Raw genomic sequence first — 16,790 nt, forward strand, 5'->3', positions numbered from 1 at the left:
GGCTCCCTTGTTTTGCTGGCTAGAAACTGCTTCTCGGCCTGTAAGTGCTGTGCTCTCCATCCAACTCAAAGTTCCAGCTAAAGGCCCCAAAGGCGCTGGTCCTGCTGGGCTGGCCATGTTGCCCTGGACTGGGTGTTCTCCCTTGGCTCTTGGCTGCTACGAGGAGACTTGCTGACCAGAGGTGCTTGGGGTGGGGGGCCAGCAAGAGAATGCACCATGCATCATGGTCCATTCCCGGGTGCTTTCGGGCTGCATGGGGAGGGCAACTTGGGAGTGTGATTAAGATGAAGCAATGGAGGAAAAGTACTGCATCTGTGCTACCCTGGTGTTCTCTGTCCCAGGACAGTGGAGAAAGAGGAGACAGAGGAGAAAGAAGGGGTCCGAGGTGAGAGGAAAGAGAGGTGCCTGACGTGAATCATAGGACACTTACTACCCCCAGAAGTAAAGAACTGTGTCCGCTTATCAGTGGGCTCTGGAATCCCGGTCTTTTGCGGGGCACTGTTTGCCGGGTGGCTCTGGGACCACGGTGCGAAGCCAGGTCCAGGGCCTGGCCGCCCTGGACGACAGGGCAGTGCGGGCGGGCATGCGCGCATCCGACACGTCCTCGGGGCACTGCCCCCTCCGGGCGCGCGCCCGCCCCCGCCCCACCCCGCCCCGCCCCCCCGCCGGGCTCGGTGGACCCGGCGCCCGGGGCCGCGCACGCCCCCTCCGCGAGCCGGGACCCTGGGCCGCGCGCGCCCCGCGCCCCCTCCCCGCCCGGCGGGCGCGCGCGCTGGCTCCCGCTCCCGCTCCCGCTGGCAGCGGCGGCGGCGGCGGGGATTGTTTTTGTTGTCGCTGAGGCCGGAAGAGCCGCGGGAGCCGGGTCCCTGTCCCCGGGCCGGGCGCCGCCGCCGCCCCCTGCCCAGCGCCCGCGCCTCCGCGGCGCCCCCCCAGCGCCAATATTCCGGAGATCAAGCGTTACGCGGCGGCGGCGGCGGCGGCGGCGGCGGCGGGGCCCGGAGCGGGAGGCGCCGGGGACCGGGGCGAGGCGGCCCCCGCCGCCGCCATGGAGGCGCTGGGACCTGGTGAGGAGTGCGCTCGGGCCGGGGCCGGGTCGCGGCCCCGGGACTGGTGGGCGGGCGCGCGGGAGGGCCCGTCGCTCCGCGTGTCCCCCATCGGCCCTTGCTTACCTGGGTTCGGGCCGTCAGGCTTGGGGGAAGGGGATCCGTGCCCCACAGCACAAGGCAGAGGGAGCTGACCCGGGCCTCGGGGGGCGGAGACCGCGCCCCAGCCTGGAGAGACAACCCAGGTCTCGAGGTCTAAGGGAGGCAGGCCCAGGATGGAGACCCGGGTTCCCAGGGGGAGGGGAGACCTAACCCAACCTCAGGGGGGGCGGTCTGCGCTCCAGGGTTGAGGCAGTCCAGTTTGGTCCTCAGAAGGAATGATCTGTGCCAGGTGCTCAGCTGAGGCCTGCCCCGGACTGGACCAGGAAGGACCCCCTTGAACTGCCAGGGGTATTCTTAGCAGGGGGCCACACCCGTGTTTTTCTTTGCACTGGTAGACAGTCCAGAGCCCTCAGATAAGGAAGAAGAACTTCGCCCAAATACTTCTTATGACCCCCAAAGGCCAAGGGGCAAAGTACCCTCCCTTTCTCGAAGGCCCTGAAGTCTTGGGAAATATGGTCCTATGCCTCTCTTAGTCTGTGCGACAGTCCCAGAGTGATCAGGGCTAGTGCCTTAGTGACAGGTGAGTTACCAGCGAGCCCGTTCTAGCATAAGCTTTAATGCCCTGAGTTCTCTTCTCACTGGGTTATGGGTGGTTGTGGGGATCAAATAAGGGGAAAGTGCTTTGGAAACTGAAATTCCCCATCTTTATGAATGACCTCTGTTTATCTCCCCCAGTTGGCCCAAACCAAAGGAACCATTCCAGGTTATAACAGCTGCCCTGCAGACTGAGAACCTGGTGCTCCCACCTCAAACTGCACCAGGTTTCTAATGCCTCGGCTAAGTAGGGCAGGGTTTAGAGGCTGTGATAGAATTAACTTTAATATCAAACCCTGTCTACATAGTGGACTTCGTTGTAGGGCACTTCATTTTTTTAGTGGATAGAAAATTCACTTTGCCTTTTGAGTTTGGAAACTTTGCAGGTTTGTTTACTTAGAACTTGTTTACATAGCTGAATGATTAAACCCTACCTTAATTGGCTGCTTAAAGTATTTTTTAAAGGCCCACATAATCAAATTTCATATGCCTTTTAAAAATGATGAATTGGTTTGTGACATTAATATTATTTGATAAACCTCAATGTGAGCATTACTCTGGGTTCCTTCAGCTATGTCCCCCGGCTAAAGGCATGATCATGTCTTTAGGAATGTAACAGACTTCTGTTCAAATCCAATCTAGTAATTTAATAGTTGTATAACCTTGGGCAAATTACTTAATTCCTTTGAACTTTCATTTCCTCATCTATAAAATGAGGGCAATAATAATTATGTGCTGCAAGATTGTTGTGAGAATGAAATGTATGTGAGCAGTCTTATTATGGAGACTAGTGCATTGTAGGTATTCCACAAATGTTTCTTCTTCCCTCCCGGTTAGTAATTCATAATTGAAGCAACTGTTGCATTTTATGAGCTGATGCTGGAAGAGACTATGTAACTGTGTATACAAACTGAATTGCATGGAAAAGATCAACCTGGTAGTGTTAGGAGAGGCCTAGGGACTTTGTTTTTTTGGTTGGTTTTAGCTTTTGCAGATTTGAAGACTTAGTTTGCTCAGGATTGTGGAAAGTTCTCACTAATCACACTTTAAAGACACAAATGAATATATTAAAATGTCACATAGATCTTTCCTGTTGACTGGAATATTTTCTTGTCTGCTGTCTAGCAAACTCCTTTTCTGGTGTCACAGTATCTTGGAAACCCAATTAATAATAAGCTGCTTGCTGAGCATAGAATTGGAGCAAAGGGAGTTGATAGTCTTGTGGGATATTTTATCCAGGCTGTCTTAGGACCAAGAGAGAGGCACTTCAGTTTTGTTCAAACACCCTGGTCTAGTGCTTTCTGCCCTCCTCACTTGAAAATCATTGAAGCATTCTTAGTCTTACTATGCTCTCCCCTCACCCCATTTTGGTTTCTGGCAATAATAACTTAGAAATGTATTCAGTTAGATTACCATTTATTTTGGCTATATTAATTATGTTTATTTTTACAGTGCTTTACAGTCTGGAAGGTGCTTTCATAGCTCTTAGCTCATTTGATCCTATGAGAGGTAGGTGAGGCAGGCATTAGCCCCGTTTTACAGATGAGTAAAGAGATTCAGAGAGCGTAAGTGACTTCAGGGTCTCAAGGCTGAGAGGTGAAATGCAGATGAGTCTGGGTCATCTGACTTCTAGTCTATTGCCCTCTTCTTCATTTTTTAAAAATGTTTTTTTAATTTTTATTAATTTTTGAGAGACAGAGAGAGAGAGAGAGAGAGAGAGAGAGAGTGTGTGTGTGTGACTGGGGGAGGGTTAGAGAGAGAGACACAGAATCCGAAGCGGGCTCCAGGCTCTGAGCTGTCAGCACAGAGCCTGATGCGGGGTTCAAACTCATGAACCACAAGATCATGACCTGAGCTAAGGTCCAACGCTTAACCAACTGAGCCACTCAGGTGCCCTGCCCTCTTCTTCATTTAAGGTTGACTTCCTGCAATCTGTGTTGAGTAATGTTTCCTTTTCAGAAATGTAATTTTCTGACTTTCTCACAAAATTTTGGAGATACCCCCATTATAAAGCCCAGGGACCTTTGAGCACTGACTGTAACAGTTATTCAATTACAATCATAACAGCTAACATTTATCAAGCACTTACTATTATCAGGTACTGTGGTAAGCCTTATGTATACATTATCTAATAGGATCCTCAACATTGATTTATGAAATAGATTCTATTATTACCACACTTCCCATATTTTATAGATGAGGAAACTGAGGCACACAGTGACTAAGAAACTGGACCAAAGCCATGCAATTAGGGAGTGGTAAAACCAGGGTTGAAACCTACACAGTTTGGTTTTGCTATAGCCACTATGCTTTACTTTCTTTGTAAGCAATTTGCTAAATTCAAAGAAATCAGCTTTGGGAAAATTTTAGGTGATAGTTTTCTAAATAAATCTCCTAAACTTATTCAAAGAAATGACCACTCACCTCCTCGCTTTTCTCTGCTACCAAAGAAAAGGAACACACTATCTATCTTTCTCCGTTAACCCCACTTCTTTCATTTCCTCTGCCTCTTTCCCTTTTGGTGTCAAGTATTTCAGAGAGATATAGATGCCACAGGATTGTGAAGTACATTGGGAAGAAAAAGCACTGGGCTGGGAGTTAGGAAACCTAAATTCTAGTCACAATTTAAAATCAAAGCTATGTGTGCTTGGGCAAGTCATTTGCTCCAAAATTCTGTTTCTCAATTTCTATCCTAAAGCTGGATTTATGATACAGTGATTGCTTAAATGTACCTTGGAATATGCAGGGCTGACTTGTCTATGATTTAATTGGGTGAATTCAGTATGACTATCACCATTGATATTATTTACTATTTATCTCTTACCTTGTTTTTAAATGTCTTACCACACCTAGAGTATATCCCTTCTATGCCAGAAGTGGAACTCAACTCCAAGCAATAATATTTTTAGTATAAATTATGCACTTTTGCTTTAATGAAAAACAATAGTCAATTCCTGGGTTTTAGGAATGACTGGGTTTCTGTTTGGTTTCTATCTAGAGCTAGAGATGATTGGTACAGACATACCTTGGAGATATTAGGGGTTCAGTTGCAGACCACCACAATAAAGTGAATATCACAATAAAGCAAGTCAAGTGAATTTTTTGGTTTCCCAGTGCATATGAAAGTCATGTTTACACTATACTGTAGTCTAAGTGTGCAATAGCATTATGTCTAAAAAAGTACATGCTTTAATTAAATAATACTTTATTGTGGTGCGCCTGGGTGGCTTAGTTGGTTAAGCATCCGACTTCGGCGGAGTCTGTGAGTTGGAGCCCCACGGCAGGCTCTGTGCTGACAGCTCAGAGCCTGGAGCGTACTTCTGATTCTATGTCTCCCACTCTCTCTGCCCCTCCCCCACTCATGCTCTGTCTCTCTCACTCTCAAAAAATGAATAAATGTTAAAAAAAAATTTAAAGAATACTTTATTGCTAAGAAGTGCTGGCCATCATCTGAGCTTTCAGTGAGTCATTATTTTTTTGCTGGTGTGGGGTCTTGCCTTGACGTTGATGGCTGCTGAAAGATCAGGGGGATGTTGCTGAAGTTTGGGGTGGCTATGGCAACTTCTTAAAATAAGACAATGATGAAGTTTGCCATATCAATTGACTCTTCACAAATCGTTTCTCTGTAGCATGCAGTGATGTTTGATAGCATTTTACTTATAATAGAACTTCTTTCAAAATTGGAGTCAGTCTCTCAAACCCTGCCACTGCTTTATCAACTAATTTTTTTTAATGTGTGATAGCTCTATATACTTTTATTTTTAATAATTTATTTTTTAATTTACATCCAAGTTAGTTAGCATATAGTGCAACAATGATTTCAGAAGTAGATTCCTTAATGCCCCTTACCCATTTAGCTCATTCCTCCTCCCACAACCCCTCAACTAAATTTATATAATCTAAATCCTTTCTCGTAATTTCAACAATCTTCACAGCATCTTCACCAGGAGTAGATTCCATCTCAAGAAATCACTTTCTTTGCTCATCTATTTTTTTTTTTTATTAAATTTTTTTTCAATGTTTATTTTTGGGACAGAGAGAGACAGAGCATGAACGGGGGAGGGGCAGAGAGAGAGGGAGACACAGAATCAGAAACAGGCTCCAGGCTCTGAGCCATCAGCCCAGAGCCTGACGCGGGGCTCGAACTCCCGGACCGCGAGATCGTGACCTGGCTGAAGTCGGACGCTTAACCAACTGCGCCACCCAGGCGCCCCATCTTTGTTCATCTATTTTTTAAAAGTGTTTATTTATTATTTGAGAGAGAGAGAGAAGAGCAGGGGGATGGGGGGCAGAGAGGGAGAGAGACAGAATCCTAAGAAGGCCTTGCACTGTCAGCACAGAGCTGACATGGGGCTCAAACTCAAACTGCAAGATCATGACCTGAGCCAAAATCAAGAGTTGGATGCTTAACTGACCAAGCCACCTAAGCACCCCTCTTTGTTCACCTATAGAAGCAACTCCTTTCTCATCCATTCAAGTTTTATCATGATATTATAGCAGTTCAGCCACATATCCACGTCTCATTCTAGTTCTCTTGCTATTTCTACTACATCTGCAGCTACTTCCTTCACTGGAGTCTTAACCTGCTCAGAGTCATCCATGAGGGTTAGAATCAACTTCTTTCAAACTCCTGTTAGTGTTGATTTTTTTGACTACTTCCCATGAATCATGGATGTTTTTCATGACATTGAGAATGGTGAATCCTTTCCAAAGAGTTTTCAATTTATTTTGCCCAGATCTATCAGAGGAATCACAATGACAACTATAGCTTTACAAAATGTTTCTCAAATAGTTAAGTCTTGAAAGTCAAAATGACTCCTTGATTTATGGGTTGCAGAATGGATGTTGTGTTAGGAGGCATGAAAGCAACACTAATCCTGTTGTATACGGCTGTCAGAGCTCTTAGGTGACCAGGTGCATTGTCAATGAGCAGTAATCTTTTGGAAGGAATCTTTTTGTCTGAGTAGTAAATCTCAACAGTGGGCTTAAAATATTCAGTAAACCATGTTGTAAACAGATGTGTCATCATCCAGGCTTTGTTTCACTTATAGAGCAGAGGCAGAGTAGATTCAGTGTAATTCTTAAGGACCCTAGGTTTTTCAGATTGATATATAAACATTGGCTTCAACTTAAAGTCACCAACTGCATTAGCCATTAACAAGAATCCGTCTGTCCTTTTGAAGTTTTGAATCAGGCATTAACTTATTCTCTCTAGCTGTGAAAGTCCTGGATGGCATCTTCTTCCAGTATAAGGCTGTTTCATCTACATAGAAAATCTGTAACCACCTTCATTCATTATCTTAACTAGATCTTCTGGATAATTTGCTGCAGCTTCTACATCACCACTTGTTGCTTCACCTTGCATATTTATGTTATGGAGATGGCTTCTTTCCTTAAACCTCATGAACCAACCTCTCTCTTCTAGCTTCAAATTTCACTTCTGCAACTTCCTCCCCTCTCTCAGCCTTCACAGAATTGAAGAGAGTTAGGGCCTTGCTCAGGATTAGGCTTTGGCTTAAGGGAATTTTGTGTCTGTTTTGATGGATTGGTTTGCTTGTTTATTTATTTATTTAGAGAGTGAGGGAGCACAAGTTGGGAGGGGCAGAGAGAGAGAGAGAGAGAGAGAGAGAGAAAGAGAGAGAGAATCCCAAGCAGGCTCCACACTGTTAGCACGGATCCCCACATGGCACTCGATCTCATGAACTGTGAGATCACGACCTGAGTTGAAGTTGGACGGCTAACGGACTGAGCCACCCAGGCACCCTCATTCTGATCTTCTATCCAGACCACTAAGAGTTTCTTTGTATAAGCAATAAGGTTGTTTTGCTTTCTTAACACTCGCATGTTCACTGGAGCAGCACTTTTAATTTCCTTCAAAAACTTTTCCATTGCATTCACAACTTGGCTGAGTCTTTGGCACAAGGGGCCCACTTTTGGCCTGAATGGCTTTCCACATGCCTTCCTCACTAACCTTAATCATTTCTAGCTTTTGATTGAAAGTGAGAGACGTGGGACTCTTCCTTTCACTTGAACACTTAGAGGCCATCATAGGGTTATTAACTGGCCTACTTTCAGTATGGTCGTGTTTCAGGGAATAGGGAGGCTCAAAGAGAGGAAGAGAGAAGGGAATGGCCAGTGAGTGGAGCAGTCAGAACACACAACATCTTTGTATTAACTTTGCTATCTCATATGGGTGCAGTTCGTGGCACCTCAAGACCATTACAACAGCAACTCAACAATCACTGATCACAGATCACCATAACAAATATAATAATAATGTAAAAGTTTCAAATGTGAGAATGACCAAAATGTGACACAGAGACATGAAGTGAACAAGTGCTGCGGCTGGAAAAATAGCGCCAGTAGCCTTACTCACTGCAGGGTTCCCACAAACCTTCAATTTGTAAAAGACTCAATATATGCAAAGCACAATAAAGTGCAACTAAATGAGCTATGCCTGTACTGTTCAACTCAACATTTATTGAATTCCTACGATGTGCTATAGTCATTGAGTTAGATATTGAGGAGGTAGCAGTGAACTGAAGGTCCATTTCTTCTAAGAATTTACAGTCCAATGGCTGAGACAGTAATTTAACACCTTGTTTCTACATACTTGTGCTATGTACTCCCTTATAGAGAGGGTCTTGGATACACCAAGGATGCATCTTCCAGTCTGGAAGCCTTCCAGAAAGGCTTTCCAAAGGAAGTCACACCTAACCTGAGTTTTGAAGGAGTAGAATTTAGAAGAAGAATGAACCATGAATTTAATCTGTGAGAAGATTTTCAATACTTTAAAAATTAGTATACGGAGATCTGTCAACACACATTTCGTTAAAGGGTTTGCTTTGATTTTCCTAAGTGATGTTGAACCAGAATAGCTTCTTGCTTCAAAGTTTTCTCTCCTTTGAATTGCCTTTGTTCTTGGTGAAATGCCTTGGCAATAAGAACCTGTTGTAACTTTCCATTGTAATCACAGCCCACTGTACTCAACACCTATTTGTAGCAGAAAAGATGTTTATTTTTTAGGCCAGTGTCTACTTGACATTATCCTCAAAAAGAAGTAAGTTTTCTTTAGATAAATATTACCCAATCTGTGTTTCCTCAAATCCTTATCTCCTGAATAGTGATAGGTATTTGATTTTAAAAACAGAGAAAATTTAGGGGAAAAATAAGTTGGGTAAATGATTAACGTTATTTATTATAAAACTCATTAGAGAATTTAATACAATAATGCACATTGAAACTTTGAGAAGGGAGAGAATATGCAATTTCTTTAGCTTATGGAATCTTTTCTTTTTGTGGAATATTTTGTGAACCATCAATGGAATAATTTGGGTTGACTGCCCTGTCTAGACCAGAACTTCTCGCCCTCAGCACTATTGATATTTTGGGTAGATACTTCTGTTGTAGGGGCTGTCCTGTGCATTGTACGATGTTTAGCTGTATCCCTACCCTATGTCAGTAGCACCCCTTGAGTTGTGACAACCAAAAATGTCTGCAGGCATTTGTCAAATGTTTCCTGGGGGACAATATCTCTCCCACATTGAGAACCACTGGTCTAGACTGTAAGTTCTTTGAAGGCAGACACTCTTTTTCCTAAATCCACAGTGCAATTTGACATGTAATAAACGAATAAACTAGACATTATGATCAAGCAATGTCACATTGTCCAGATAGAATCTGGACATGAGGTTATATGCTTTAGGTTATAAAGTCTAACATTATTGGTATTGTTTCACTATCTAAATTAGCAAGTAAATTAATAAATGTAGCTGCTGTTAATCTCCTGCCTGTACAAACTATAATAACGGAGGCTAGTTTGTGGAGGATTAATGGATGATCGCCAGCCTGAACATGGTGATGATCCCTAGAGTTTAGGGATGGTTTTATTTTAAAATGCATATAATTTGGGGGCACCTGGCTGGCTCAGTCCATAGAGCATGCAACTCTTGACCTCAAGGTTGTAAATTCAATCCCCACATTGGGTGTAGAGATTACAATGTAGAGCTACATTGGGTGTAGCTACAGACCTGATGCTCATAGGAAGTTTTATACAGTAGCCTACATCTGAGAGGAGACCATCATACTGTCTATATAATTTTGACGTTTCCCATAATCAAAATGATAGCAGTATGGCAAAATATTTAAAAATCTAGAAAACCTGAGGTTAAAATATATCACAAACTCTTTATATCAGAGTATGTTCAGTGAATAATAAGATCTCAATAGTTATATCTATTATTATTATCATCATCACGATTGTGAAGGGAGTATTGTCCTTTATGACCAAATAGCACATCAAATGCCTTTCAATCTCTTCAGGACCTCCATCCAGCCTGTTTCAGCCACCTCGTCGTCCTGGCCTTGGAACTGTTGGGAAACCAATTCGACTGTTAGCCAATCATTTTCAGGTTCAGATTCCTAAAATAGATGTGTATCACTATGATGTGGATATTAAACCAGAAAAACGGCCTCGTAGAGTCAACAGGTAAGGACTAGAAAGAGTAGATTTCTATACATTTAAATGTATATAATTTATTTATTATATATCATATTGTTTTCTAAATTCTTTCATCATGTAGGCTTTGTTTTTTCTCTAAGATGGTAAGTTTCTTGATAGCAGCTTTGTTGTCTCATACTTGGTTATCCTCTACAGATTCTAGCAGTGCTGGATACATTATTGTCCAACAGTAAATACTTACCAAATGAAGGAGAAAGTCACTCTCATTGTCCAATGGTAGCAGAAATTTAAATAATAAAATAAAAATAGGTGAAGCGTTAGTATGTACAGGAAACTAGAACTATCTGAAAATTCTGGGGCTTCTGGCTGGCACAGTTGGTGGAACATGCGACTCTTGATCTCGGGGCTCGAGATCAAGAGTCAAGACCAAGTTCGATCCTGAAATTGGATATAGAGTTTAATTAAAAATAAAATCTTAAAAAATAACTATCCCAAAATTAATTTTATTATGAAGTATTGGTATTGGACATGAGAAAAATTTAAGTGTAAAGACAGAAGAATCATCTTGGAGTATTGAAAAAAGTGAAGTTCAGAGAGAAGTTCTGTTTAATTCTAACATTACCCAAGTGGGGTCTGGATGAGATGATTTAAGCCTTTTTGGTGTGTATGGCAGGAATTTACCAAATGTGAAGACATAGTCCTGTAGTAGATATCTTTACAATGCTAAGAACACCCGATTTTCTTTTTTCTGTTTTCACGCCATCATATTCAACAATCCTTAATATTAAGATCCTTGCTTTCTAAGAATGCCTTTGGTGTCAAGTGCAATATTTTATGCTGCTGGATATTTTTCTTATTATAGATCAATAATATGGCTTTCTGGTACAGTTTAATCTCATGCAACTCCATAATTGTTTGGCTATTATATAACTGAAATCAACTGTAATAGTTACCATTAATGGCTACCATTAATCCATTCAACGAACATTTTATTAAGTGCTTACTATGTACCAGGTATTGTTCTGTGCTCTGGAAATACAACATGAACAAAACAGGCAAAAATTTCTACCCTTGAGGAGCTTATATTCTAATAGGGGAGAAGACCAAAAATAAATGAATCAGCAAACAAAAATTATTATGTGTTAGTTGGTGATAAGTGCTATGAAGAAAAATTAAACAGGGAAAGAAAATAGAGAATGGGGTGGGGTGAGCAACTGAGATGTTTTTAATAATTTTTTGGAGGTAGTGTCAGCACGATGTGCTGATGGATTAAACATGGGATATGAGTGAAGAAATGAGTCATGACTGATCCCAGGGTTTTTGTCCTGTGCAAGTGGAAAAAATGGAGTTGCCACTTGTTGGAATGGGGAAAACTATGGGTTTTCCCTAACCCAGTCAACAGGGCTGGCAGATCAGGAGACCTGTTTGGGCATGTTAGGGCTGAGATGTCTATTAGACATCCTAGTGGAGATGTTGAGTAGGAACTCGAATAGATGAGGTCGGATTTAGGCTGGTGACAAACATTTGAAGGTCATCAGCATATTGGTGGTAAAGCCATGAGCTGGATAAGATTAATTGGGAAGTGAGCGTGGTTAGAGAAAAAAAGACTGTAAGAGAAAAGACTCTAAGCACCCCAATATTTAAAAATTAGGGAGATGAGGAAGCCAGGAGACTGGCATGGAAAGGCCACTGGGATAGGTGAAAACCAGGACAGAACAAGGAGGCAAGGGAAGAAGATGTTTTAAGTTGGAAGACTTTATCATCTAATGTTTAAGGAACACTGAATTTAGCATTGTGGAGCTCACTGGGGACCTTGACAAGAGTAGTTTTGGTGGAGGAGAAGTGGAGAAGGTTTAGGAGAGACAGGGAAAGAACAATTAGAGACAACTTCTTTAAGGGATTTTGACACAAAGGGGAACAGAGAAATGGGATGTTCAAATGGGGAGGAAGTCAGGTCAAGGAAGTTTAATTTCTTTGAAGATGAGAGAAATGATAGCATATCTGTATGCTGAAGGAAATAATCCAGTAAAGAGGACAAATCTGATAATTCAGAAGAGAGGAAGATCCTCGGAGTCCTATCCATGAGCACACCAGAGTAGGTAGGCTTATTGTGTGACAAGCACTGTTGTAAATATTCTATGTATATTTATTTACTTAATACAACAAACTTTTGTGGTAGATATTGTGATTATCATAATTTTACAAATGAAAAGAAACAGATAGGTTTCTTGTAACTTGCCCAAGGTCATGCAGTTCTGCCACTTATTCACTCTGTGACCAGGGGCAGATCACTTGCCTATGCTGATTTTTTTTTCTTTAAAAAAATTTTTTTAAAAATGTTTATTTATTTTTGAGAGAGACAGAGTGTGATTGGGGGAGGGGCAGAGAGAGAAGGAGACATAGAACCCAAAGCAAACTCCAGGCTCCGAGCTGTCAGCACAGAGCCTGACACGGGGCTCGAACCCACAAACCGTGAGATCATGACCTGAGCTGAAGTTGGACTCTTTACCGACTGAGCTACCCAGGTGCCCCAAGTATTTTTTTTTCTATTTATTATGAAGTAGTATTTTTTTTTTCTGTTTACTATGAAGACAATAATCATTGGCCTACTTGTCTCACAAAATTGTTGCATAGATTAAGTGAGAGCAGAGGTGAAAATATCTCTTCACTATAAAACTATTTATGGTTATAATTTAAGAATGTAAGATGAGGGGGGTACCTGGGTGGCTCAGTCAGTTGAGCATCCGACTTTGGCTCAGGTTATGATCTCGCAGTCTGTGAGTTTGAGCCCCACGTTGGGCTCTGTGCTGACAGCTCAGAGCCTGGAGCCTGCTTCAGATTTTGTGTCTCCCTCTCTCTCTGCCCCTTAACCCGCTCGTGCTCTGTCTTTCTCTCTCTGTCAAAAATAAACATTAAAAAAATTTTTATTAAAAAAGAATGTAAAATGAGGAATTACCCTGCTAATATGAAAATGTATTGTTCTTAAGTTAGCTTTTTTTAATTGGTAATATATGATACTGCATTTCTCCATTAATTTTTTTCAGTTGCGTGATTGAGTTTATAAATGTGTGTCTTTTCCCACAGATTTCATTTGTGGAATATTAATGCCTTAGCCAGTTGTAATATGTTTTGGCTTTTAAGATATAGTTCACACATGTAACATTCACTAGACATTGGTGAGATATAGAGCTATCATTGACTCTAGCATTCCAAAATCTCACACACTCATCTGTCCATCTCGAACCATATATTCTAGTTGCCAGGTAACTAAAGCCGGCATACAGAGTGGTCTAGCATATATATGTGTATATATATATATATATATATATATACACACACACACATATATACATACACACACACACACACACACACACACACACACACACAAGAACCCTGAAGTAAAGCTAAGCATGCTTGATTGAGGCTTTCATTCTAAAAAGAAAGAAACTACATTGGTAATCTTTATGGAATAAGGATATTTTACATTTCCTTCTCCACACTGCTCAAGAGTACTTTGGCATAAAGCAAGACAGTATGCAGAATAATAAATTACCAGCATTTGGCAAAGGGATTGACTTATTCCTTGGAGTATATGCATCTTAGATTTATTGGTCCTCAGATTTCTGAATTTCTGCCTACTCTCTTTTCTGAAACCATTATACTTGAATGAGGATGTTTAGTTGCTAACAATTACGAATTACGAATATTCATGCCAAACTTAGATGCCAAAGATAGGTTATTCTCATAAGGCTATATTTATCATCAGAGAGGATTGTGAAAAATAAGAGTTTGAGAGGCTGCCATAAATTTTATGCTCTCTTTTTATTCCCTGCTTTCTTATCATCTCATAGCTGCCTTTGCTCACTTGTTGCCACCTTTCTTTAGTTGACCATTGCTAACTATTTTTTAATTACTGAAGTCAATTCTAACTTTAACTCTTACTTTTTCCAAGTAGTTTTGAACTCAATTTAGGTGATTAAAGTATAGCGGTAGTTTCCTTACTATTCACCATTTCTCAAAGCTAATTGCCACTCTCTCCATTACTGTTAAGAGAGGTAGTAGACACAATGGTACGGCACTTCAAGATGCAAATATTTGGTGATCGGCAGCCTGGCTATGATGGCAAAAGAAACATGTACACGGCACACCCACTGCCAATTGGACGGGATAGGGTAAGTGTTAACAGTCAGAAATGTATGATAGGCTTAGGTCATTTCCATAGAACAAGAATGTTTCCCTTTCTAATGGCAACTTATTTCTTTTTTTTTCCTTATTTTTAAAATTTTTATTTGTGTTGAGAGAGAGAGAGAGAGAGAGGAAGGGGCAGAGAGAGAGAGAATCCCAAGCAAGCTTCATGCTGTCAGCGCAGAACTGTGAGACTGTGACCTGAGCCGAAACCAAGAGTCAGACGCTTAACCAACTGAGCCACCCCCGTGCCCCATGGCAACTTAATTCTCAGTTGTTTCACATAGTGTTGATAGATTTGTTATTGTGTCCATATTCCCTTGTCCCTTAGTCAATCAATAATTGAAGATGAGATAAGCATTAGAATCTAGGTTGATTATGTCATCTCTACATACATTCCAAGGTTTTCACATTGCTAAAGTACTTGCTACCTGAATCTGAACAATGGAGTCTTTATAGAGTATAGAAAATTATCTAAACCCACTGATGAAAATATTTGTAATACCATAATAACTTTTTCTAAATTTATTTTAATTAGAAAAACAGTATATAAATATCTACTCATTATAAACTTACTTAGACAATCTAGAAATACTGTGATTTCCAGCCTCCTCACCTGCCTATATCCTTCATCCCATTTTCCTTTTTAGAGGAAACTATTCTAATAGTTTGGTATGTATCTTTTCAGATATTTTTATGTGCATTAGCTATTTATGCATATGTTTATGTGTAATCTTGTTTGTTTGCATATCATTCTATGATTCACTTTATCACTTAACAATATGTCTGGAAGGGGCACCTGGGTGGCTCAGTCACTTAAGTGTCCAACTCTTGATTTCATCTCAGGTCATGATCTTACAGTCATGGGATTGAGCTCTTCACTGACATTGTCAAGCCTGCTTGGAATTCTCTTTCCCTCTCTCTCTGTTCCTCCCTGACTCACGCTCTCTCTAAACAAACAAACAAATAAATATAAAAAAAAACAATATGTCTGGGGGATCTTTCCATTTTTTTTACATTTAGAGGTTTTATTATTTTTTTAATTCAAATTCTTTTTATTGTGGTAAAGAGTACATAATGTAAAAATTACTATTTTACCCATTAAAATGTTTTTTTAATGTTTATTTACTTCTGAGAGAGAGACAGACAGACAGAGCATGTGTGGGAGAGGGGCAGAAAGAGAGGGAGACACAGAATCCAAAGCAGGCTCCAGGCTCTGAGCTGTCATCACAGAGCCTGACGTGGGGCTCAAACCCATGAACTATGAGATAATGACCTGAGCCAAAGTCAGACTGTCAACCAACTGAGCCACCCAGGCACCCCTTAACCATTTTTTTTTTGAGATAAAGAGAAAGGGAGTGGAGGAGAGGGGCAGAGGGAGAGAATTGAGAGAGAGAGAGAGAGAGAGAGAGAGAGAGAGAGAGAGAGAGAGAGAGAGAATCTTAAGCAGGCTCCACACTCAGCACAGAGCCCGATGTGGAGCTTTATCCCACAAATCTGGATCATGACCTGAGCCAAAATCAACAGTCGGATGCTCAACTGTTTGAGGCACCCAGGTGCCCCTAATTAACCATTTTTAGGTGTACAATGCAATGGCATTTAGCATATTCACATTGTTGTACAATCATGACCACTATTGATCTCCCCAACTTTTTCATCCTCCTGTACTGGAAGTATGTACCCCTTAAACAGTAAGTTCCCCCTCTCCTCTTCCTCTAGTTCCTGCTATCCACTGTTCTACTTTCTGTCTCTACAAACTTGACTATTCTAGGTACCTCATATATATGGAATCATACAATCTTTGTCCCTTTGTGTCTGGCTTATCTCACTTAGCGTAATGTTTTCAAAGTTCATCCACGTTGTAGCATTCCCCTTATTTTCAAACTATTATTTGCATAATGGTCAATACTAAATTATTCCCCTATTGATGGAGACTTAGGTTGTTTACAATGTTTTGCAACTACAGAAAGTGTTAAAGTTAAATATCCTTATGCATATACTATATTGAGTATTCCTGGGATCTTTTTTTCAGCCTTTGTAAATAGGTATATGTAAATGTGATTTTTTTTCCCCTTAGGTTGATATGGAAGTGACACTTCCAGGTGAGGGTAAAGACCAAACCTTTAAAGTGTCTGTCCAATGGGTATCAGTTGTGAGCCTTCAGTTGCTTTTAGAAGCTTTGGCTGGGCACTTGAACGAAGTCCCAGATGACTCAGTACAAGCGCTTGATGTTATTACAAGGCACCTTCCCTCCATGAGGTTAGTATCTTCATTTGAGTTCTTTCCCAAAATGTCAGGGGTTTTTTTTTTGGTAGGTTGCATCAGAGCCACTGAAAGGTTTCTGCATAAGTCATAGTTCAAACTTGGTTTCAAGTTTGTTTATAAAGTTAAGAGAGAAATGA

At 41.3% G+C, this 16,790-nt stretch overlaps 1 protein-coding gene across 2 annotated transcripts in view; it reads left to right on the top strand.

Annotated features, from left to right (window-relative positions):
• Positions 1 to 958: 958 nt before the first annotated feature.
• Positions 959 to 16,790, top strand: part of LOC122480271 (protein argonaute-4) — a 42,090-nt gene continuing 26,258 nt past the window's right edge. The window contains exons 1-4 of one of the 2 annotated variants that reach the window (XM_043574468.1): positions 959 to 1,064; positions 10,062 to 10,227; positions 14,255 to 14,375; positions 16,466 to 16,647. In XM_043574468.1, the coding sequence (XP_043430403.1) occupies positions 1,046 to 1,064; positions 10,062 to 10,227; positions 14,255 to 14,375; positions 16,466 to 16,647 (488 nt within the window). In that variant the 5' untranslated portion in view covers positions 959 to 1,045. Of the gene's footprint in view, positions 1,065 to 10,061; positions 10,228 to 11,346; positions 12,296 to 14,254; positions 14,376 to 16,465; positions 16,648 to 16,790 lie in introns of those variants that run through there. The other variant, XM_043574469.1, reaches the window with a different exon arrangement.

This window comes from Prionailurus bengalensis, chromosome C1 (assembly GCF_016509475.1).
Source record: "Prionailurus bengalensis isolate Pbe53 chromosome C1, Fcat_Pben_1.1_paternal_pri, whole genome shotgun sequence".
Lineage (NCBI taxonomy): Eukaryota > Metazoa > Chordata > Mammalia > Carnivora > Felidae > Prionailurus > Prionailurus bengalensis.